A 16,806-nucleotide genomic window follows, 5' to 3' on the forward strand; every position below is an offset into this window, starting at 1 on the left:
TTACTATTTTAGCCATTAATTCCTCCATCTTGGCCCTTACACTGTATTTGAATGTCACACCAGATCCTGATAAGGCTTGCCAACCGGTCCTGCTTCCGCAGGCACTCAGCTGCAAGGCCATCATCAGATTTTCAGGCCTAGTCAGTGTTTTACAGCAGCTTAGGCTATAGAGCTCGGCCCACCACTATTCCAGTGGAGGGGTCTCAAGTTGTAACACATATTAACAAGGGTGACGTTTCATATTTGGTGGACTTGCCCACGTGCCTAAGAGTTCTGAACTGCAATATTGAACTTTGTGTTCGCTCTAACAAAGATGCAATATCCTTTGAAGATGGCGTATTGCCTTCTACATGCCAGACCTCGAAAAGTGAAATCGTCTACGCATCAGTTGGCTGCTTATGTGTTTGTCGCTGGCAAATTGGCGCTTGCTGCTGCTTGGAAACAACCAACTCTACCAGGCCTCCAGCAGATCTTGCGCAAGATGGACTATATTAACAGCTTTACGAACTGGAAACTTAATGCCATATCATCGGGTAGATGTGCTCCATTACACAGGAAAAAAAAGTAGAAATAAAATAACATACAGAACAAGAGAAAAATTACCTGAATCCAGCAATTCAAAGAAACCCAAATTTGTTATGAACTTTATATAACTTCCCTCTCTGTGTTTCTTTAATGTGTCTTTACATATTTATTTGATTTAAAATAACATCACTCTATATTTGTTTCTTCACTGGAGGAGGCTTTTGCCCCACGGTGCTATGTAAGCCACATTGAGCCTGCAAATAGGTGGGAAAATGTGGGGTACAAATGTAACAAATAAATAAAAAGAGAACCTGATTTGAAAATGGCGGCAACTGCTATTTAGACCCTGCTGTAAAGGCGTACGTCATTCTTGTTGGTTACATAATTACATAAGCACTGCCATGCTGGGAAAAGACCAAAGGTCCATCAAGCCCAGCAATCCGTCTCCAACAGTGGCCAATCCAGGCCCCAAAAACTGGCAAAACCCCAAAATTTAATAACGATCAATGGACTTTTCCTTAAGGAATCTGTCCAGACCCTCTTTAAACTCAGCAAGGCCAGCTGCCGTCACTACCTTCTCCAGCAATGAGTTCCAGAGTCTAACCACGCGCTGAGTAAAGAAAAACTTTCTCCAATTTGTTTTAAACCTACCACATTCTAATTTCATCTTGTGTCCCCTGGTTCTATTATTGTTAGAAAGCGTAAGCAAATGCTTCACATCTGTCCGCTCTACCCCACTCATTATTTTGTACACCTCTATCATATCACCCCTCAGCTGCCTTTTCTCCAGGCTAAAGAGTCCTAGCCTTCTTAACCTCTCCTCATGAGGTAGTCGTCACATCCCTTTATCATTTTCGTCGCCCTTCTCTGCACCTTCTCCAATTCCTTAATATCTTTTTTGAGATGAGGCGACCAGAACTGAACACAATACTCAGGTGCGGTCGCACCATGGAGCGATATAACGGCATTATAACATCCTCATGCTTGTTTTCCATCCCTTTTCTAATAATACTCAACATTCTGTTCGCCCTCTTAGCCGCCGCAGCACATTGAGCGGAAGATTTCAACGTCCTATCCACGATGACTCCCAGATCCCTTTCTCGGTCCGTAACTCCTAAAGCGGAACCTTGCATGACATAGACGTAATTCGGGTTCCTCCTTCCCACGTGCATCACTTTGCACTTGTCAACGTTGAACTTCATCTGCCATTTGGATGCCCAATCCCCCAGTCTCACGAGGTCCTCTTGTAATCTTTCACACTCCTCCCTCGACGAGACGACCCTGGATAACTTTGTGTCATCTGCGAATTTAATTACCTCACTAGTTACTCCCATCTCAAGGTCATTTATAAATGTTAAACAAGCAGCGGTCCCAGCACAGACCCCTGAGGGACCCCACTAACTACCCTTCTCCATCGAGAATAATAACCATTCAACCCTACTCTATGCTTCCTATCTTTTAACCAGCTGTTAATCCATAATAATACACTGCCTTCGATCCCATGACTCTCCAGTTTCCTTTGGAGTCTTTCATGAGGCACTTTGTCAAACGCCTTCTGAAAATCTAGATATACAATATCGACCGGCTCCCCTTTGTCCACATGTTTGTTCACCCCCTCGAAAAAATGTAGTAGATTTGTGAGGCAAGACTTCCCTTCACTAAATCTGTGCTTACTTTGTCTCAGTAGCCCATGCTTTTGTATGTTCTCTATAATTTCCCGGATCTCCTCTGGAAGCCTTTTTAAAAATCAGCGTTACATTGGCCACCCTCCAATCTTCCGGTACCACACCTGATTTTAGGGATAAATTGCATATTACTAACAGTAGCTCCACAAGTTCATTTTTCAGCTCTATTAATACTCTGGGATGTATACCATCCAGTCCCGGTGATTTACTACTTTTTAGTTTGCAGAACTGCCCCATTACATCCTCCAAGTTTACAGAGAAATCATTTAGTCTTTCTGACTTGTCTGCTTCAGATACCTTTTCCGGCACCGGTATCCCTCCCAAATCCTTCTCGGTGAAGACCGAAGCAAAGAATTCATTTAATTTCTCCGCTACAGCTTTGTCTTCCCTGATCGCCCCTTTAACACCACCGTCGTCCAGCGGCCCTTCCGATTCTTTAGCCGGCTTTCTGCTTTTAATATACCTATAAAAAAATTTTGCTATGTGTTTTTGCTTTTTTTTCAAAGTACCTTTTTTGCTTGTCTTCTGTTTTTTTTTGTATGGCAACCAGTGCAGATACTATTAAATGCAGACCACCAAGAAACTGACCTTTCACATACAACGCCACCTTGGACCTACTGGAAAGTTTTGAACGCTACAGGTAGGTGCTTCCTTGTGCATTGCACAGAAGGATCATTTTAATACGAATGAGCTTGTTTTAATATATTTGTATCTAGTTTTCAGTCGCTGCTTTCACAAGCAGTAAGAGCTGCGCTGAAACCCTTTGAGCATTATGCACACCAGTAACTTATTTGCAAAACCAGCTGAAACCAGCTGAAATTGGTCAAAACAGAATGTTAAAAGCCCAGTAAGCTTTGAGCATCGGCCCCTGAGATGATTCGAGCAGAGATTATGGCATCTCTGCTGTCTTAGGAACAGCTTTGATACATCTTTTAGGTTCTGGACTGGTCTGTGAGGACACTAAGGAAGGAGAAATTAGGCCTTACCTACTAATTTTCTTTCCTTTAATCCCATCAGAGCAATCTAGAGTATTTCTGTCCAATTTATAATTCATATCGATTTGTTGATTCGTTTTGGATGAATCGATTAGGACTTACCTGCTAATTTTCTTTCCTTTAATCCCATTATATCAGTCCAGATTAGTGCTGTCCAATTCATGATTCGAATTGATTTGTTGGGAAAAAAATCGTGAGTTCCGATCCAGGATTTCCCCACGCGCTGTCACCCAAGCCACTGCAGCTGCCCAAGGTCTCTCTGTTAGCAGAGGCAAGAAAGTCTTTCTATTGGCACGCAGCCGGAACAGGAGCTGACATCGGGGGGCAGGACCAGCAGCCGAGCCAAGCAAGCCAAGTAAGGAGGTTTAATAGGAGTGGAAGTGAGCCACCTATCTAGTCCACTGTAAGCAAGTAAGCCAATTTGGTTAATCTGTGTGTCTACTCCCCCGCGCAACCATCATTGCTCAAAACAAATCAAGCAAACCTATGAGCTGCTGCTTTCACGTTGTCATTCTTTATTGTTGGTCCACATCTGTAACAAGTCTAAAACTGTTTCAGTTGGATAGGCAGTGCCTCAGGTGGAGGAGAAAAGAAATAACAATTGAATATCACTAAAACAGTATTGTAGCTAGTAGAAACAACAATTATAAACTCTGTAGTTTCTACCCATTTTTCATCACTGTTCTTCTATATAATACAGATGGCCAGATTTCAGTGAGGATATCCTGTTTCCTGATGGGTTTATTTTAACTGTTGTTGTAATCTGCCTTGGGAAGCCTGGTGTTATAAAGATGATGGAATATATTGAAATTAAATGGAAGTAGAATTAAATTCTCCTTTTATTGGGGCACATGGAATCACATCTTCATCTGTTTTGTAGAAGTTTAGATACACAAATGGATTATTTTGTTTTGAACATGTTTCAGGGGCAAGCAACCCATTGGTTTAGCTTTGAGCAGCAGCAATAAAATCACAAAGAAAGGTGATCTTGCCCAAAAACTCGTTTGTTTTGCAGACTTTTGAGCAAGCCACAACAACTATATCTGAAGAACAGTATGTTTCTGTGTATGTCAGCCACCTCTGTGCCCTCAGAAAGAATTGTTTCTGCTTCTGGACAATAAACAGCTGCAAGATGCAGTTGTCTGAAGCCAGCCAAAGTGGACAAAATGATTTTTCTTAATAAAAACTGGAAGATGTAGGACTTGACCAAACTTCACTTTTTACACGATGTAACACTGCATGGCGTGCTCATAATAAAGTTTGCCTTTGTTTAATTGCTGCCTGTTTTGTTTTTTACCCTGTTATAATATTATCATGTGGGCCTCACTATTTCAATCAAGTTAAATCGAATCAAATTGAATTGAAAAACCAATTTTTTTTGAAAGAAGCGAATTGTACCGATTCGAACATTTTTTGACTGAATTGGACAGCACAAGTCCAGAGACCCACCCTAATATATGTAAGCATCTCTGGATAAACATGACTAATGTCACCAGAAACAAAACACAAGGTTTAGATGAATCAGAGCAAACAATTTGTAATGCAAAGTCCAAACCACATCCTTTTATGTGAAAAAATATAAAAGTTATAGAATTCCAAACATGTAACTGCTTAAATAGTAATTTTTAAACGTTTAAAGTTCAGAATGGATCTGCGACTTTATTCATATTTTCCCGGAGACTGTTATTAAACCAATGTAATATCTTCTCACTCATTTATCGTCAAACTCTTCAGGTTCTATATTCTCTTAGGCTTCCTTGGCTAACGTTATGATTGCTGTGGTTTTTTGGGTCTTGCCACGTCCAAGTAAGTGGAACTGATGTTAAAGCCATCATGCTGTTTCTTTCTTCAAGGTGTGCTGTGAAATCTGCAGATTGTTTGTGGTTTGAGAACCCACTACATAAGAACAACTGTTTAATCTCTGCCTCATGTGGTGTAGTACATGTGTAAATAAGTCCCCTTGTCCCCTGAAATTCTGTAGTACTGTTATACTAGAGCCAGAGTGTGATTAGATTTGGATTTAGCTTATGTCTTTCTCAGTAGTTCAGTGCAAGTTGCATTCGGGTACAGTAGATATTTTCCTGAGATAATGGAAAGTTAAGCGACTTTCCCGAGATCATAAGATTAAGAAGTGAACAAATAAGTTTTAGACCTTTTGAAAAGAACTATAAGGAATAGTTAAGCAAACTATTGTAGGTAGACTATTCCATATTTTTGTGCAGACTTCAATTGCATGTTGAGTTTTTTTTATTTTTGTTTTGTTTTTTTACAGAAGCTAGACCAGTCCAAACCAATATTTCTCTACCTCCAGCAGATGATGCAGATTGGACTAGTGCAGCTATTTTTGTTTGTTTTGGGGCAGTCTTACTCCCTCAAATTGAGGCCATGACTGGTGTCTTTCTGGTTGAATCCTGGGGCTGCTAGTCTCTCCAAAATTATGTCCATGGTCCTTTCCCAGGTTGAGTTTGAAGGCTTTTGTAGCCTTCTTTGCTTGGAGGCCTTTCGTGCAGACTGATGCTTTTTGAGTGGCTGATACATTCCCCCTCCCTTTTTGGAGCCTCAGAGCAGAGAACAGGCAGAGCTGCCCACAGGTTATGTAATAGTTATTTAATTTAAACAAATATGTTAAAACCAAAAGTAAACCAGTAAGTGCACAGCAGAGTAGCCCTTGAGCAGAGAATGGTTGGGTCTGCAGGCCTCGGGGTGTCTCTGAGGAGTCTTCTCTCTGGGCTGCCATGCTGGTGAGTGGGAGAAGTTGTCATGCCCACAAGAATAAATTTCACCTTCTAAGGCTAATCTTCAAGACATAAATTTTTGTACATGTAAAGTCTTTTAAATTAAAAAAATGGGCATTTACATATGTATAAGTACCTGCAGGAACAAGACGGTGTGCATGCTGTGTATAGGTGCTCACAGGATGTATAATTTGGTCAGAGCAAATGTGGAGTTGCAATGTGTGTGCATATTTTATAAAATGTGCACATATGTAACTTTCATGCACAGAATTACACCAACTTTGGAGCATCTGGGTGCTTATTTTATAAAGGCATATAGGTGCCTAGGTTGCTTTTGTAAAACAGGTGCCTTTTTGGATTTCACCTGTTATAAAATCATTTCTGGAAACCTTCCTATATGTTTCTCTAATGATCTTGTGTATTCCTTTTTAGGAGAACTACAGGGGCAGGTGGGAGGAGCTAAAACTGCCACAGTCCTGGCTGACCTGTCAGAAACCACTTTCGAGACAGAGGATGGAGTGGTCAGGTGAGACTCTTGACCTTGTAGTTCAACCCCAGTCTTCAGGACACGCCCAGCAAGTTGGTGTTTTGGAATATCCACAATGAATACGTACAAGACGTTTACATGCACTCCATTGTTTACAGCTCTATCTTGTATATATTTGTTATGGCTATCCTGAAAACCTGGCTGACTGGGTTAAGAGTGCTGCAGTGAAGGAAGTGCAACATGAGTATGATATTCTTGTTGCTTAGTTGCTAACTGAGTCAGAATATAAGATAACTTTATGTAATGTCCTCACCAGATCAGTGTAGAATCTGTGGATTATGTCCTTCAACCAGTGGATGGAGGTAGAGAAACAAAATAGTTTCATGTGATTTGCCCTTTCTGGTGCTTTCCTCATGTGTGCATTCAATTAATGCCCCCACAACCAGCTGTACCCACCGTCATGTAACATTCTTGCATTTGCTGTCAGCTCTTTCTCAACCAGCAGCAGCGGACACCTCACACACACACACTCACCCATTCCTTTTACATTCATACTCTTTCTCAACAACCCACATCTAAGATACTCACTGGTTCCATTGGTGTTCTCCAAGACCCTTTGCAGACCTTTATCTCCCCAACGGCACTTGAACTCATAAGAACATCCCCCAGCTCAACCCCGCCTCCTTGTGACTAGAACATCCTTCCCACTGGAATGGGGAAGGACTGGAGAATTATAGAGGGTTAAAGTAATATCCAGATAGCTATCCTGCTGGCTTCAGACAATTAATAAGTCTGTAGAATCCTGAAAAATCCAGGCTTCCTAAATCCTGAGCACATAAGTGTTGACCTCCCTAAATATTGGGGTGCTAGGCATGTGCCTAGTTGCCTATGCATTAATTTGGCTCTGCAGTCTGTACTTATTTTACTAAAAAGGGACTGATGATTGTACTGAAAGAGCCAGTAGGTCTGCAGCAAGCTTTCCTTCAAATATTTAATGCTGGAAGAGGCCTGATGGAAAGAGAATCTACAGCCAGTATCCACCATTGCTTCATCAGGGAGAGAATCATTTGGGATTTCAGGTCAGCCATATTAACTTTAAAACCAGAAAATCTCCCAAACTCTCTTGTAACTCCTCCATAACCAGGATAAGGATAGAGGCTGGATTTCCCCACTGTGAACAAATTGTGAGACCTTATATTGTTTTCCATCCATTAGAATCCTCAAAATGTCCTTATCTCTAACCCTTGCTGCCAGTGGTTCTGTTGCCAGGGTGAACAATAGGGGTGATAGGGGCAACCCTGCCTCATCCTCCTGGTTAATGTGTGTGCTTCCCAAGCCCCCATTAACTGTTCCCTAGAATGAGAGTGTGTGTACATTGCTTTAGTACTGGCTGTAAAATGTAATACAGCCATCATAAACCCACACTCCATCCTGTCAAAGGCTTTCTCAACATCAATTGACAGGAGAAATGAAAGCAAACCCTACTTTTGTGCCCCCCCAACCATCATTAGCAATAAGACTCATCATATTGCTTGCCATCCCAGGATTAAATTCAACTGATATTCATGTATTAGCAAAGCTGTAAAGCAATTTTAATCTAGAAACCAAGGTCTTCGCTCAGAGCTTGGTATTTATTTATTTATTTATTTTGGTTCACTTGTATCCCACATTTTCCCAGCTTATGCGGGCTCAATGTGGCTAGCAAAGTTACAAGAAAATTACATAATACAACAGGATAAAATTGTTCCAGTAAAAAAAACAAAAACTAATTAGGCATGGAAATGAAGAGATGTGAACTGCACTGTGAAAGATCCTTCCCATCTTTATGGATCACCATTATTCCCACAACACTTGACTCTGCAACATGACATCATGCTTCTGGTTTGCAGGATAGGAGGGGAGATTCATTCTATGACATGGGATCCCAGTGGACAGCGTCTTGCTGTGATTATTAAAGGTAAGATGATCTGTTATAGATAAGGGGTATTTTGTAACTGAGTGGAGGAGTGGCCTAGTGGTTAGCGTGGTGGACTTTGGTCCTGGGGAACTGGGTTCGATTCCCAGTGCAGGCACAGGCAGCTCCTTGTGACTCTGGGCAAGTCACTTAACCCTCCATCGCCCCAGGTACAAATAAGTACCTGTATATAATATGTAAGCCGCATTGAACCTGCTATGAGTGGGAAAGCGCGGGGTACAAATGTAACAAAAAAAAAATGCTTACATTTTTCTCTGTGTAGGTATTGGCAAATTTCCAAAATTAAATTTTGTACTTCAGTTTTGAAAATTAGCCCAGTGAATTTATGCAGTTACAGTACAACTGATCTTTACCATGCATACATTTTGGAAGGTTATTTAGCTGCATATTTTTTAAAATATGCACATAAATGCAAACCACAGCCCTAATCCTCTAGAAATTGTCGTCTTAATTTGGGTAAAATTACAAGTTCCTCCTGTGTATGCATATATTAGGTTTGCAAGCACTGTTTTTCTTTATTATCCATGCTAGACCAATCCAGGCAAGTGGTTTATTTATTTGTTACATTTATATCCCACATCTTCCCACCTGTTTGTAGGCTCAATGTTACAGAATCCGGTGTAAACAAATACAAAGTGATGTTGTGGTAAGATAAAGTTCATGTGTCCCAGCCACACTAGGGAATCATACAACGGAAGAGTTGTGTTATGTCCATTGCGTTCTTTAGTTTTGTTGTGTTACAGAGATCATATTCTCTGAGGACAAGCAGGCTGCTTGTTCTCACTGATGGGTGACGTCCACGGCAGCCCCTCCAATCAGAATCTTCACTAGCAAAAGCCTTTGCTAGTCCTCGCGCGCCGATGCGCACCGCGCATGCGCGGCCGTCTTCCCGCCCGAAACCGGCTCGTGCCGGCCAGTCTTCTTTTGTCCGCGGTCGGTACGGTCATGTTACGCCGTTCGCGCCCCTTAAGTCGACCTCGCGCATCTATTTTTGACTTTCGCTAACTAAAAAAAAAAAAAAGGATTTCGGGAAAGGACCTTTTCGGTCTTTTTCCTTTTCCGCTATTTCCAGTTTTTGCCCCGGTAAGTTTTCTTTCGTCTTCGGGGTAGGCCCTTTTCAGGCCTCGGGTCGAATTTTTTTCTTCCCCTCTTTTTGGTGCCTACCGCAATTACGAGTTTTGATCTCGCCGGCGTGATTTTTCCGCCCATGTCATCGAAGTCTCCCAGCGGCTTCAAGAAGTGCACCCAGTGCGCCCGGGTAATCTCGCTCACTGACAGGCACGCGTCGTGTCTTCAGTGTCTGGGGGCTGGGCACGCCCGCAGGCCTGTACTCTGTGCGCCCTTTTACAAAAGCGGACTCAGGTAGCGAGATTAGCCCAGTGGAACGTTTTGTTCTCGGGCTCTTCGTCGGCATCGGCACCGGGAGTATCGAGTGCATCGACGTTGTCAGCGTCTAGACCTCCGTCCTCGGCCACGACTGCATCGAGTGTATCGAGGCATCGACCCTCTGCATCGGGGCTGAGACATCGGAGGGATGCGTCGGCGTCGGTGGTACCGGGACCTCCACTTCTGCTGATGTCGTCGGACGGTGGTGCTTCGACTGGAGTGCAGGTGAGGGCTGTCCATTCCCCTGCTGGTGGCGGTGAGCCTTCGGGTGGGTCTCCCCCTACCCTGAGGGCTCCTGCGGTACAGCCCCCCAAGACCGACCCTCTTCGGCCTCGGCCCCGAGGAAGCGACGGCTGGATTCTACGTCCTCCTCGTCGGTGCCGGGAAGCTCCGGTGACATGCTTCGTCCCAAGAAGTCGAAGAAGCATCAACACCGGTCCCCTTCCCGTATCGGTACCGAGAGCTCTGGGTCGCCGAGGGAGTTGGCACCCAGTAGGCATCGGCACCGAGAGGACCGCGCACCCTCTGTTCAAGAGGTGTCGATGCGCTCCACTATGGACAGCCCGGAACAGCCTCCACGCCCGGAACAGACTCTGACATCGACAACTGCATCGGCTTCCACGTCTTTCTCCACAGCCACTCTGCACGAGAGTCTCCGGGCCGTTCTCCCAGAGATCCTGGGAGAACTGTTGCGCCCTTCCCCTCCGGTACCGGGGGTGCTTGCGCCACCGGTACCGTCGAGTGAGGCGCCGGCTGGCCCCTTGCCCGGGGTGAGGTCTCCCGACTGCGGTCGCCTCCCAGGAAGGCTCCCCGACGACGTCGGTGGAGGGAGCTACGCCGGTGCGGGCGAGGGAGTCTACTTCTCGACGCTCCCACCGTGGCCGTGGTTCCACGGAGTCGAGCCGGGCACGGCTTCAGACACAGGTCCGTGAACTTGTGTCTGATACCGAAGGTGAGGCCTCGTGGGAGGAGGAGGACATCAGGTATTTCTCTGACGAAGAGTCTGATGGCCTTCCTTCTGATCCCACTCCCTCCCCTGAAAGGCAGCTTTCTCCTCCCGAGAGTCTGTCTTTTGCGGCCTTTGTCCGGGAGATGTCTACGGCCATCCCCTTCCCGGTGGTTGTGGAGGACGAGCCCAGGGCTGAAATGTTTGAGCTCCTAGACTATCCTTCTCCACCTAAGGAAGCGTCCACAGTACCCATGCATCATGTCCTCAAAAAAACATTGCTGGCGAACTGGACCAAGCCACTAAGTAATCCCCACATTCCCAAGAAGATCGAGTCCCAGTACCGGATCCATGGGGACCCAGAGCTGATGCGCACTCAGTTGCCTCACAACTCTGGAGTTGTGGATTTGGCCCTAAAGAAGGCTAAGAGTTCTAGGGAGCATGCTTCGGCGCCCCCGGGCAAGGACTCTAGAACCTTAGACTCCTTTGGGAGGAAGGCCTACCATTCTTCTATGCTCGTGGCCAAAATCCAGTCTTACCAGCTCTACACGAGCATACACATGCGCGGCAGTTGGCGGGCTTGGTGGACAAGCTCCCCCCTGAGCAAGCCAAGCCTTTTCAGGAGGTGGTCAGGCAGCTGAAAGCGTGCAGAAAATTCCTGGCCAGAGGGGTGTATGACACCTTCGATGTTGCGTCCAGGGCCGCTGCTCAAGGTGTGGTGATGCGCAGATTCTCATGGCTGCGTGCCTCCGACCTGGAGAATAGGATCCAGCAGCGGATTGCGGACTCGCCTTGCCGTGCGGATAACATTTATGGAGAGAAAGTTGAGCAGGTGGTAGAGCAGCTCCACCAGCGGGATACCGCTTTCGACAAGTTCTCCCGCTGGCAGCCTTCAGCTTCTACCTCTACAGGTAGACGATTTTTTGGGGGAAGGAAGACTGTTCCCTACTCTTCTGGTAAGCGTAGGTACAATCCTCCTTCTCGACAGCCTGCGGCCCAGGCTAAGCCCCAGCGCGCTCGCTTTCGTCAGCAGCGTGCGCCTCAGCAAGGCCCCTCGGCTCACCAGCAAAAGCAAGGGATGAGCTTTTGACTGGCTCCAGCAGAACATAGCCGACATCCAAGTGTCAGAGCCGGGCGACCTGCCAGTCGGAGGGAGGTTGAAAGTTTTTCACCAAAGGTGGCCTCTCATAACCTCCGATCAGTGGGTTCTTCAAATAGTCCGGCAAGGATACACCCTCAATTTGGCCTCCAAACCTCCAAATTGTCCACCGGGAGCTCAGTCTTACAGCTTCCAGCACAAGCAGGTACTTGCAGAGGAACTCTCCGCCCTTCTCAGCGCCAATGCGGTCGAGCCCGTGCCATCCGGGCAGGAAGGGCTGGGATTCTATTCCAGGTACTTCCTTGTGGAAAAGAAAACAGGGGGGATGCGTCCCATCCTAGACCTAAGGGCCCTGAACAAATATCTGGTCAAAGAAAAGTTCAGGATGCTTTCCCTGGGCACCCTTCTCCCCATGATTCAGGAAAACGATTGGCTATTCTCTCTGGACTTGAAGGACGCCTACACGCACATCCCGGTACTGCCAGCTCACAGACAGTATCTGCGATTTCAGCTGGGCACATGTCACTTCCAGTACTGTGTGCTACCCTTTGGGCTCGCCTCTGTGCCCAGAGTGTTCATGAAGTGCTTGGCTGTGGTAGCAGCGGCACTTCGCAGACTGGGAGTGCATGTGTTCCCTTATCTCGACGATTGGCTGGTGAAGAACACATCCGAGGCAGGAGCTCTACAGTCCATGCAGATGACTATTCGCCTCCTGGAGCTATTGGGGTTTGTGATAAATTATCCAAAGTCCCATCTTCTCCCAGTGCAGAGACTCGAATTCATAGGAGCTCTGCTGGATTCTCGGACGGCTCGTGCCTATCTCCCAGAGGCGAGAGCCAACAACTTGTTGTCCCTCGTCTCGCGGGTGCGAGCGTCCCAGCAGATCACAGCTCGGCAGATGTTGAGATTGCTGGGCCACATGGCCTCCACAGTTCATGTGACTCCCATGGCCCGCCTTCACATGAGATCTGCTCAATGGACCCTAGCTTCCCAGTGGTTTCAGGCTGCTGGGGATCTAGAAGACGTGATCCACCTGTCCACGAGTTTTCTCAAATCCCTGTATTGGTGGACGATTTGGTCCAATTTGACTCTGGGACGTCCCTTCCAAATTCCTCAGCCACAAAAAGTGCTGACTACGGATGCGTCTCTCCTGGGGTGGGGAGCTCATGTCGATGGGCTTCACACCCAAGGAAGCTGGTCCCTCCAGGAACGCGATCTGCAGATTCAATCTTCTGGAGTTGCGAGCGGTCTGGAACGCTCTGAAGGCTTTCAGAGATCGGCTGTCCCACCAAATTATCCAAATTCAGACAGACAACCAGGTTGCCATGTATTACATCAACAAGCAGGGGGGCACCGGATCTCGCCCCCTGTGTCAGGAAGCCGTCAGCATGTGGCTCTGGGCTCGCCGTCACGGCATGGTGCTCCAAGCCACATACCTGGCAGGCGTAAACAACAATCTGGCCGACAGGTTGAGCAGGATCATGCAACCTCACGAGTGGTCGCTCAACTCCCGAGTGGTGCGACAGATCTTCCAAGCGTGGGGCACCCCCTTGGTAGATCTCTTCGCATCTCGAGCCAACCACAAGGTCCCTCAGTTCTGTTCCAGGCTTCAGGCCCACGGCAGACTGGCATCGGATGCCTTCCTCCTGGACTGGGGGGAAGGTCTACTGTATGCTTATCCTCCCATACCTCTGGTCGGGAAGACTTTGTTGAAACTCAAGCAAGACCGAGGCACCATGATTCTGATTGCTCCCTTTTGGCCGCGTCAGATCTGGTTCCCTCTTCTTCTGGAGTTATCCTCCGAAGAACCGTGGAGATTGGAGTGTTTTCCGACCCTCATCATACAGAACGAAGGGGCGCTTCTTCATCCCAGCCTCCGGTCCCTGGCTCTCACGGCCTGGATGTTGAGAGCGTAGACTTTGCCTCTTTGGGTCTGTCAGAGGGTGTCTCCCGTGTCTTGCTTGCTTCCAGAAAAGATTCCACTAAGAGGAGTTACTTCTTTTTATGGAGGAGGTTTGGTGTGACAGCAAGGCCTTAGATCCTCGCTCCTGTCCTACACAGACCCTGCTTGAATACCTTCTGCACTTGTCTGAGTCTGGTCTCAAGACCAACTCTGTAAGGGTTCACCTTAGTGCAATCAGTGCATACCATTACCGTGTGGAAGGTAAGCCGATCTCAGGACAGCCTTTAGTTGTTCGCTTCATGAGAGGTTTGCTTTTGTCAAAGCCCCCCGTCAAACCTCCTACAGTGTCATGGGATCTCAATGTCGTTCTCACCCAGCTGATGAAACCTCCTTTTGAGCCACTGGACTCCTGCCATCTGAAGTACTTGACCTGGAAGGTCATTTTCTTGGTGGCAGTTACTTCAGCTCGTAGAGTCAGTGAGCTTCAGGCCCTGGTAGCCCAGGCTCCTTACACCAAATTTCATCATAACAGAGTAGTCCTCCGCACTCACCCTAAGTTCTTGCCAAAGGTTGTGTCGGAGTTCCATCTGAACCAGTCAATTGTCTTGCCAACATTCTTTCCCCGTCCTCATTCCTGCCCTGCTGAACGTCAGCTGCACACATTGGACTGCAAGAGAGCATTGGCCTTCTATCTGGAGCGGACACAGCCCAACAGACAGTCCGCCCAATTGTTTGTTTCTTTTGATCCCAACAGGAGGGGAGTGGCTGTGGGGAAACGCACCATATCCAATTGGCTAGCAGATTGCATTTCCTTCACTTACGCCCAGGCTGGGCTGGCTCTTGAGGGTCATGTCATGGCTCATAATGTTAGAGCCATGGCAGCGTCGGTAGCCCACTTGAAGTCAGCCACTATTAAAGAGATTTGCAAAGCTGCGACGTGGTCATCTGTCCACACATTCACATCTCATTACTGCCTGCAGCAGGATACCCGACGCGACAGTCGGTTCGGGCAGTCAGTGCTTCAGAATCTGTTCGGGGTTTAGAATCCAACTTCACCCCCCTAGGCCCATGTTTATTCTGTTCCAGGCTGCACTCTCAGTTAGTTGGATAAATTGTTAGGTCAATCTCAGTTATGTCCTCGCTGTTGCGAGGCCCAATTGACCATGGTTGTTGTTTTGAGTGAGCCTGGGGGCTAGGGATACCCCATCAGTGAGAACAAGCAGCCTACTTGTCCTCGGAGAAAGCGAATGCTACATACCTGTAGAAGGTATTCTCCGAGGACAGCAGGCTGATTGTTCTCACAAACCCGCCCGCCTCCCCTTTGGAGTTGTGTCTTCCCTTCTCTTTGTCTTGCTTCATATGAGACTGGCCGGCACGAGCCGGTTTCGGGCAGGAAGACGGCCGCGCATGCGCGGTGCGCATCGGCGGGCGAGGACTAGCAAAGGCTTTTGCTAGTGAAGATTCCGATTGGAGGGGCTGCCGTGGACGTCACCTATCAGTGAGAACAATCAGCCTGCTGTCCTCTGAGAATACCTTCTACAGGTATGTAGCATTCGCTGTAACATAGTAGATGACGGCAGAAAAAGACCTGCACGGTCCACCCAGTCTGCTCAATAAGATAAACTCACATGTGTCATTTTTTGTGTATACCTTACCTTGATTTGTACATGTCTTTTTCAGGGCACAGACCGTATAAGTCTGCCCAGCACTATCCCCACCTCCCAACCAGTTGAATCGGTAGGGTATGTCTTTTGAAACAGGTTAGTTTTTAGTGTTTTCCGGAAGTTTAGGTGGTCGTTCGTAATTTTCAAGGCTTTTGGTAATGCGTTCCACAGTTGTGTGCTTATGTAGGAAAAACTGAACGCGTAAGTTGATTTTGTATTTGAGTCCTTTGCAGCATGGGTAGTGCAGATTTAGGTACGTTCGTGTTGATTCGGATGTGTTTCTAGTTGGTAGGTCGATCAAGTCTGTCATGTATCCCGGAGCTTCACCATAGATAATTTTGTGAACCAGAGTGCAGATTTTGAAAGCAATGTGTTCTTTGATTGGGAGCCAGTGTAGTTTTTCACGAAGGGGTTTTGCACTTTCAAATCGCGTTTTTCCGAAGCTGCCATGTTTTGAGCAGTCTGACGTTTCTTTAAGGTTTGTTCTTTGCATCCCCATAAATTCCATTGCAGTAGTCTACATGGCTTAGTACCATTGATTGTATCAGGTTGTGAAATGTTCCCTCGGGAAGAATTGTTTCACGCGTTTGAGTTTCCACATTGAGTGGAACATTTTCTTTGTTGTGGATGTCATTTGGCTCTCTAATGTTAAGTTGCGGTCCATTGTAACGCTGAAGATTTTCAGGCTGTCTGAGATAGGGAGGGTGTAATCTGGGGTGTTGATAATTGTGGGGTTATCCGCGCTGTGTAGGGATGAGAGGATGAGACAGTGTGTTGTTTCTTTCTTTAGTTTTAGTTGAAATGAATTTGCCCATGATGTTCAAGCTGATCTTGATTTCGTTGGTGATTTCTGTCAGTTTAGATTTGTAAGGAATGAATATTGTGACATTGTCTGCATAGATGAAAGGGTTAAGGCCTTGGTTGGATAAGGACTTGGCTAGTGGGGTCATCATTAGGTTGAAGAGGATCAGTGATAGCGGTGATCCTTGTGGTACTCCGCAGTCTGCTTTCCACGGTGATGACATGTTTGAGTTGGATTTTACTTGATATGTTCTCATGGTTAGGAAACCCTTGATCCAGCTAAGTATGTTTCCACCAATCCCGAACCTATCTAGTAGTCTTATTAATATATTATGGTTTATCATGTCGAATGCACTAGACATGTCAAATTGGAGGAGGAGGATGTTTTTGCCTATTGCTATTTCCTGCTTGAATTTGGATAGGAGAGTGAGTAGTACTGTTTCTGTGCTGTGGAGGAGGCAAAAACCTGACTGTGATTCGTGTAATATTGCGAATTTGTTTATATAATCTGTGAGTTGTTTGGCAACCATGCAGTGGGATGTGAGGTCTGCTATGAAGCGGTCAGGGGCGGATTTCATTAGGTAGTTGGGACAGGTATCTAGTTT

General features: G+C 46.4%; 1 protein-coding gene across 1 annotated transcript in view; it reads left to right on the forward strand.

The window, feature by feature from the left end:
* The window catches only part of AAAS (aladin WD repeat nucleoporin), a 249,575-nt gene that overhangs the window by 184,608 nt on the left and 48,161 nt on the right, over positions 1 to 16,806 (forward strand). Inside the window, 2 exon segments of the mRNA XM_030198169.1 lie at positions 6,373 to 6,466; positions 8,317 to 8,384. Of these exon segments, the coding sequence (XP_030054029.1) occupies positions 6,373 to 6,466; positions 8,317 to 8,384 (162 nt within the window).

Source organism: Microcaecilia unicolor, chromosome 3, assembly GCF_901765095.1.
Source record: "Microcaecilia unicolor chromosome 3, aMicUni1.1, whole genome shotgun sequence".
Taxonomy (NCBI): Eukaryota; Metazoa; Chordata; class Amphibia; order Gymnophiona; family Siphonopidae; genus Microcaecilia; species Microcaecilia unicolor.